The sequence below is a fragment of the Trachurus japonicus genome, chromosome 21 (genome assembly GCF_045865225.1).
Source record: "Trachurus japonicus isolate A0001 chromosome 21, Traja_1.0".
NCBI classification, from domain to species: Eukaryota; Metazoa; Chordata; class Actinopteri; order Carangiformes; family Carangidae; genus Trachurus; species Trachurus japonicus.
Window position 1 is genome coordinate 18,760,420 of NC_140927.1, and position 8,461 is coordinate 18,768,880.

Genomic DNA, 8,461 nt, shown 5'->3' on the forward strand with positions numbered 1-8,461 from the left:
GAAAAGCTTCAGGGACAGAAACATAGTCTGAGACCAACAACTGGAAGCCATACATATGTCGCCAGATGGGAGATTCTATTTTCCCCTCCACTGTGAGAAAAATAGACGCGTATCAGAGAGGTTGGAGTCAGTGGTATTTCTACTGTGTTTGCTTGTCTGATGTAACCAAGTAGTAAAGGTTTTCCTTTTGGTGAATGCTTACAGTCATATGCCATCTTCACACTGCCTGACACATCTCTTCAAGCTTACATAATGCAGATCTGCCCTAATTTCCCTCTCCCTATCCTCCTCTGGGGTCTTCACCAAGCTAAGCAGCAACATAACACCATCAATCTGAGTCAAAGGTCATCCACGGGGGTTAGGGCGTCTTATTGAAACAGATACTTTTTAGACACAGATCCCGCATCTAAAACAAGATGCATTTCATGCAAGTCACCTCCAGTCTTTGATATGTAAAGTGAATCATTTAGCAGGATGTGGCCTACAGTAATTACATACCTGTCAAAAAGCCAAGTTACAAATTAGTTCATACTAGTGTCGGCATAGTACCTCTTGCTCTAAAATTGTTTTTCTGTGTCAGGTAATTGGACGTTTCCATGGATACTGGGCCTCCTGCAAGCTATGTCTGCTAAGAATATGGTTCCTGGGTGAGTTTCTGCTTGCACACATGCAGATGCAGTCACCCTACACATTTACTCTCATTTGTTCTCACTTTGGCTTTAAACACATCCCATTTAACACCAGAGATCCACCCTTTGTTGCTATAAGAAACTAAAGATCAAACATTTTGAATTCTGACTTATACAAGAGCCTCAAATGTGGTATATGGACATTTTGTGATACAGCCCTGGGCATGTTCTGCTCCTGCTATTTGTGCAGCTGTTTGAACACTCTGGGCATTAGATGATTATTTCATTTATACATGAGAGAATTGATCATTTAAGCTGTTGGTTAAAATTGGGGTGATGTTTTGGAAAGCTAAGACATCCTGAAAAAGAGCTATGTGAATTGTGCTGATCATTTGAGGGCCGTTCTCTTTATTCCCCTATGCCGAATTGAAACTATGGCTATGAACATTTGAAGTGGATATTGCAATTTCTGTAATGTTCTAAAATGCCATTGGGGTTTTGTGTAAAATTTTCATATCTATCCTCCATTATGCACTATGACATTAACAACAATAGGGTAAAGGGAACACAAAAACAAGGGTATATCAAATGAATGCATATCTTTTATTCATCAGCTAACAACTAAAGAAACAGCACATTGTAGATATATTTACCCCACATATTCTTAGTTGGACTGTGTTTCTGCATTACGAGACCAGGTTTTTGCTTTTCAGAGCTGAAGTTTGCATGGAAATGCTGATGAAGTGTTCTATTTACAAATTAGAGGCTGACATAGAAAATCACTGTTTTCATATGAAAACCAACCAAACAAAAGCAAACATAACAACAGGAATACAAATAAGACACTGACTTGACCGCTTCTTCTCTGCAAACTTAAACATTTGCACATGTACACATGATAGCCATATTATAATTTAACAAATTTGGATTATCAGTGTCTTGTGTGACAAAAAAGAATGCATTTGATTGTTGATTACAAAAAGACATCATTACAAATTGCTGTTATATACAGTAAATGCTGTGTTTCCATCACAGTTACGTTAGCGAGATTTTTACTTAAATAAAAATGTTAAAATTGATCTTTCCTCTGAACTGTTATTTGCCCTGCATTAATGTGCTATACTCATCTGTTGTTTGTACAAAATTCTACAGACATTAAGAAAAAAAAAAAGATTGTAGAACTGAAACTACAAACTCACTGCCAGTTACTGTTAACAATAAAAACAAAATGTCATATTTATCTGTCTCAGCATATTTGTAGGTTTATAGTGTTTTGTTTTGTTTTGTTTTGTTTTGTCTTACCAACTTCACAGCAACACATTGATACAAAAAGGAATCCTACACGTTTCAATGTACAAACCTGTGCAGGCTTACACCATGCATCACTGTGTAGATTTCATTTGTTCTGAGGAATTTCCAATGAGCCGAGACAGCTCAGGTGACAAAATAATCACAGAATGACTCTTAACATGTGAAAGGAAACAAACCAAGACTGTATTCTTGATAAACAGCATGACTAATGCTGCAGTGTAATACTTGGTGACATGCTGACAGGGTCCAGATACACCATGCCCTCTAATTAGTTGAGTTAAGATGACAGGTTCAGTGCATATTACTGCATATGATGTGAATTTACTCTGTGTATTAAAATCTCAGGGAAAGTCACATTTCTTGGCTTACACTATTGACCCAGAAATTGGTTAGACTGCATTATGACTGGATGATGTGCTTACTTTCCTTTAGAGCATAGAACATTTTCATGCATAAAGATGACTCCATCCATTCAGTTGCTGCATTCATTTGTTGTGCTTTTCAATCTAATAACTAAAGCTCTTGCACCCCTTCACACATGTGGAAAAGTACCCCATTCCCCCTTACAAAAAAGGAGAGAGAAACAGAGGGGGCATACAACCCTGCACCAAAAAGACAAAACAAACAATGCCAAGTAATGAGAGTGTGTTTTTCCATTATAATGCAGTACGTACAAATCCACTCAGTATTCCCATGAACACTCATGTAATTAAAATTATCTGAAGCTTTAGAAAAATGAAGAGCTGTGGGCCTTTTTCTATCTTTCTTTCTTCCTTCTTTTTCTATTTTTTATTTTTACAGATTGTCTACATATAATATATATCTATGCATAGTGCAACATTTTCTTTTACATGTATTACTTGTATGTATGCAGTTATCAAACCTACCTCTATGGCTATATGCACGTTACCATATTGTGCATTTGAAAAAGTGACATCATTGTTGACCTGTAGAAGTCAATAGTGCATTTTTTTCTAAAAGAAAAACAATCAAAAGAACACAAAAAAATCTTAATACCCATATTTGTTTGTGTAAAAATATGCCGTCATTTAAAATATGTTTATATGGTCCTTATATGGTCCTAATATGGCCCATACAAAATTCTTAGCGATTTTTAGCTGAATTTCAAACAGAGAAATATGGAGATGTATTTGGCTCTTACTGTACTGTAAGTACTCAGATGTATTTCAACCAGAAGATATTTGTAGATGCATTCAGACATATGATAAAGAGAACAGGTTGTAAGTGTGTGATATAACACAGGATAGTGTTTTCACGTGTACCACATGGGTGTCAAAGTTTGCATAATATTATCAGATGATTTCTGAAGTGCTTTGGTCGTAGTTAAAGTGAAGACACTGATTAAACTGGATCAATTATGAACATCATGTTTGTTGTGAAGCTGTGTGCATTTGTACACATTTTGACAAATGTTATACACAGAAGTTAAAGCTAATTCTTTCGGTTACAATACATCTGAATACAACTGAGATTCTAATATTTTCGTTACATCATTTCTGAGAACAGTTACAATACTTCAGTATGCAACTCAACTGCAACCTGTGTCCACAAGTGCAGTTGGGTTTTGAGATGGGAAAGCATTCGGGGAAACACCACAGATTTTCACAGATTTCCCAGTAGTAGTTCAGTACATTTTTAGGTTACTTTAATTATTCTCTTCCAAATCTGCAAACACAAAACCAGAGATTTACTGACTTTATGATCTGTGATTTGAGACATTACATTCAAATTTATTTTATGAGCTCATGCTTTTAATATTATCATCCCAGAGCTGTACACCCTGGAGGACTATAACTACCTCTCTCAATAGCTCCATATTTCACTGGAGCACAATATTCCTCACAGATGTGTAGGCTATGTGACTTTCATCTACACCTACACACAGGTGAGATTTATTTGCGGAATAAATTTGATTTAGTCTCGTGTGAGTTTCACTTTGAATAAATTTGAAAAGACAGAACTGGGAGCCATACATATCCAAAAACCTGGTTTATTTTGGGATAAGAACATATCATCTGCACGCTTCATTGACACTTATGCAATGCAGCTAATTTGAGAGTAAAAGCTCAGTCTCACATTATTGTCAGAGAAACAGCTCCGGGATGTATTTTATAATGGGTTGAGTCATAAGAGCCTGGAATCTGTGGTTGCTCGTTCATATTTACACATTTTAACCAGACTGTTTAACACCACGGGGATAAAGTGTGAAGTGATATTTTGAAATGAGTAGCGTTCCCCTTTATAAGTCAATTCTGTAAAGCATGATTCACAGGAACGTCTACTGATATTCACAATGCACTGTACTAATAAAGGTGAGAAATAGGTTTGAACATGTTCTGATTCCTGATTCAAATGGACACATTGCACCAATGCATCCTCTCTGATCGTGCAGGAGTCCGAGTCTTTTAAAACTGTGTAAATGTGGTTCGTTTTTCAAGAACCTCAAGGTAATCAGGATCAATGTGAAGCTTTGCTTTAAGTTCCCAGTACTCGCTCCTGTTGGGCTCCACATAGACAGTACTTGGTGCTGTACAATAGAGTATTGTCTGTTGTATCCTCTCTGGGTGCATGTATTGATGCCGTGCATCAAAGTCTGAGGTATACTGACTGGATGAATGTGCTGTATGCCTGCATGGTAACGTATTGCTGTAGCGTGTGTGCTTGTCAGGCTCATGTACGTCTCTGTAGTAGCACGGATCATCTTGGTGAGGGGTGGAGGGCTTGTTAAGCGGCTCGGGAGTAGTGGCACTGTATTCTGAGCTTATTACATTACTTGCTGCTTCTTCATCTGAGTTACCCAGAAAAGCGCCGCTCAACTCATCAAAGTCTCTAAATCCATCCACTGACTTGCTGTCCGTCGGGGTTTGGGCTGTAGTTCTGCATGTCGATTCCGTGGGAGGTGGGATGTACTCATACACGTGTCCTGCAGACGTTCTGACTTTGGGGATGGACCCTTTTTTGTAAAGGCCATACTCCATGTTGAGAGAGCTAATGCAAGCATTCATGGAGTTATTATGCTCGTTTTGATTCTTTTGACGTCTCTTTTTCATCGCCACAAACAATCCTGCTGCCACAAACACAGATACAATGAATATGAGGAGGAGGGCAAGGATCATGACAGATAAAGGAATGGCGCTATATTGTGTGTCAGAGTCCAAGGAGGTTTCTATGGTGATAGTGCTGCCAGGGAAAGATTCTTCCGAGGGTGGGATCACAGAGGCAAGTATATCAGAGTTATTAGGGCAGAAATTAGCCGTCTTAATGTATCTCATATCCTCCCCAGCTAGTCTCTTGGGCGAGCCACAGATGACATTGTTTACAACTGTGCCTGTGCTGAGCTGCTCCAGCCACATCTTCAGCTCCAGTATGCTACACGAGCAATCCCAGGGATTCTCAAACAAATCAACTTGCACCAGCGCTGTAAGCTGATCCAGCACACCGCTCACTGGCAGATATCGCAGATGGTTGCTGCGGAGATTTAGTCTGGCTAATGTCAGGCCGTTAAAAGTTCCCACTGGTAAAGTTTTCAGCAGGTTATTGTTGAGAAAAAGAAGCTGAAGTTTGGGTACATGCTGGAAGGTATCAGCAGTAACCTCTTTAATTACATTGTATTCTAAATATAAGTACTGCAGGCTCTCCAGTCCGTAGAACACATCAGCTGTGAGGTGGTCTATCAAATTACCATTAAGGTAGAGCCTTCTTAGATGTGTCAAATCGCCAAATGCTCTGTCATGTATGCGAGCAATTCGATTGTTGCCAAGATGAAGCAAGTCTAATCCAGTTGCCTCAATGAAATCTGATCGACGCACCACAGGGATGTAATTCCCTGTTAGATACATCTTTTTGGGATTGTAAGGTTTGGGATTTAAGTCAGAGATATGCTCAATCTTTCGCTCCTGGCAATTCACATTCAGGCCCAGGTCTGAAATTTGAAGATTGCAGGTGCAGGCAGTCGGGCAATCTAAAGGCACGGGGGATTTGGTCTGATATGATACAATTTGGCCATAATTTTGTGGTTTATTAGATGGGACACGAGCAGTGGGTCTTGATTTTAATTTGCCTGACTGTCGAGGTGCCTTGGTGGGTCTTGATGAGGACCGCGCAATCCCAGATGAGGTGAAGGAGGCTGTAACTAGAGCTGGCGTGGTCTTGTAGTATGCATCACTGCTCAAATGTGGCAGGGGCGGCATCTCATATTCAGCTATGGCTCTCCTCGGGCACAACTCCTGTTTTGAAACCTCATCAAGATCTCTCCCGTGAAGCCGAAACGGGAACTCACAAACAACATCGCCGACCAGAGCTGTGTATGATATGCTCTCCAGCCAGGTTTTGAGAGCTATCAGCTCACAGGAGCAGTTCCACGGGTTCTCCTCCAGCTGTAACTCCACAACGCTGTTCATGTGCTCCAGCAGACCTGAGTAGGGCAGCACTTTGAGCTGATTCCCCCTTAAGTCCAAATGAGTCAGTGGCACATACTGGAAAATGTTCACAGGGAGGGTAGATATTAAGTTGTCATTTAGAATCAGCACCTCCAGATGTCGAAGCCTGCTGAAGGCATTTGGCGCCACATGAGTGATGTAATTATAATCAATCTGTAGATATTCCAGACTTTCAAGGCCAAAGAAAAACTCTTCCTTCAAGGCATCAATTTTGTTATTGTTGAGATGTAACCGCTTTAATCCTTGAAGTCCATTAAAAGCTCCTTCTTCAACCTCAGATATGTCATTATTCCCCAGATGTAATATTGTAAGTCCTTTGTACTCAACAAAATCATTGGCAGACAGCTTTTTCAAAAGATTCCCCGTAAGCAGCAGATGATACTGGGAGAAGTAGACTGGGCTTATGTCTGAGAGACTTACAATCCCTCTGTTTTCACAGCTCACTGTAAGTATCCCCTCTCTCTCCTCACAGGCACACAGTCTTTGACATATTTCCCCATAACTGCCAAACATTTCAGCCGTGCACACTGACGTTGCACTCAGCAAAACACAAGAAATCCAAAGATGCATTTTCCTGCAAATGATGGCCGAGCTCACAGTCCTGCTATTTAGGTATCCTCAATGTCATCTAGAAATAAAAGACATAGACGGTGATGTAAAAAAATGAAAGCAACTTCCTCACAACAAGCTGTAACCTGCATGAAAAAAAGTCAAAGCATAATTTTTGCTACTACCCAGAGGTAACTTCTGGCTGTGTGGCTGCTGATTTAAAATGGCTCAAACAAAGCAGGACAGAGAGCAACTCCTGCGAGCTATGTAAATAACAAAAAAAAAGCAAGGTCAAAGCGAGACATAAGCACAAAACAATGGTCTGGGTCCGCCGTGAGGGGAAGCCACATCGCATTTGCTTATTGCTAAAAACATTCAAAACGCAATTAAATACTGGTTTTGAATTGAAAGCTATGTAAATGACAGGTTTGCTGACATTCTGCATCACAGTGCACGCCTTGTTAGACATGAAGCAGCCTGCATAATTTGTGTGGAACTCCTGGTAGACATACATACCTCACGCACATTGATGAAGATGTAGGCTCGTTTAGGTATTTCAGCGCATCTTTTATCTTTAATCCGACAAAACGAAAGAGGAAGCGGGATCTATTCAGCGCGAGCACGTCCGTCGTCTCTAATGCACTTGAGAGGATGAAAGAAACGCTGATCAACCATAACTGCCAAATGCTTCTCTTTTAGCACGCTGTGCCGGAGGAGACACAGCTATGCCTGGTAACAAAGTTGCTTATTCTCTCTCTCTCTCTCTCTCTCTCTCTCTCTCTCTCTCTCTCTCTCTCTCCCCCATCTTTCCTCTCTGGACGCTCACGCACGCACCCGCGCACGCTCACTCGGTGGTCGAGAGGATGTCAAGTCATTTCATGCACAAGGAATCAGCTCACTCGAGCATCATACAAAGATATATTCCCCAAAAGATGTTGACCTACCTACGGGAAAGATGCCCCCTCAACCCCTTCCACCTTCGACCCCCCCACTGCAAAAAAACAAAACAAAAAAACCACATCAATAATTTACCGGGCAAAGGCACGTTCTTGCGCTCAAACGGTTTGTTAAACCGCTTATCATGTCATTCATTCTAAAAACAAAGCGTTACATCAGCTTTTCATAATATGCCAATCTCCTAGAAGCAAACTGGGAGGGGGAGATATAGCCTAAAACATTAATGTTACTATAAGTCGTTACTTTTACCTGCTGGGTCTTTGCAACATGCTATTCACTGCTTATTTACATCACCGCCCCCCCCCCCCCTTCTTGTCCGATCAGACTTCTTGAACTTCAACTTCTGCCAAGCAAAGATCACAGGTTGTTGGTTTACGGTTCACTTAGAGCATACAGTCAATATCCAGGCAACTGTAAAACCACTCTGTGAACCGTCACACCGATCCCATCTCAAATCATCACAAGCAGCTCTAAAGTACTTAAATGTATATGGCTTGAGCAGAAACCTATTTTATAATCATGTCATCCCATTTCATGATACATGAGCACACTGTG

General features: G+C 40.5%; 1 protein-coding gene across 1 annotated transcript; it reads right to left on the reverse strand.

Moving 5' to 3' along the window:
• Positions 1-2,694: 2,694 nt before the first annotated feature.
• slitrk5b (SLIT and NTRK-like family, member 5b) lies at positions 2,695-7,936 on the reverse strand. The gene is made up of 2 exons (XM_085765243.1): positions 7,466-7,936; positions 2,695-7,028 (listed from the first exon to the last, which is right to left on the reverse strand). Exon 2 carries the CDS (start codon positions 6,968-6,970, stop codon positions 4,367-4,369), a length of 2,604 nt encoding a protein of 867 aa, XP_085621369.1. The 5' UTR covers positions 6,971-7,028; positions 7,466-7,936; the 3' UTR covers positions 2,695-4,366.
• Positions 7,937-8,461: the final 525 nt, after the last annotated feature.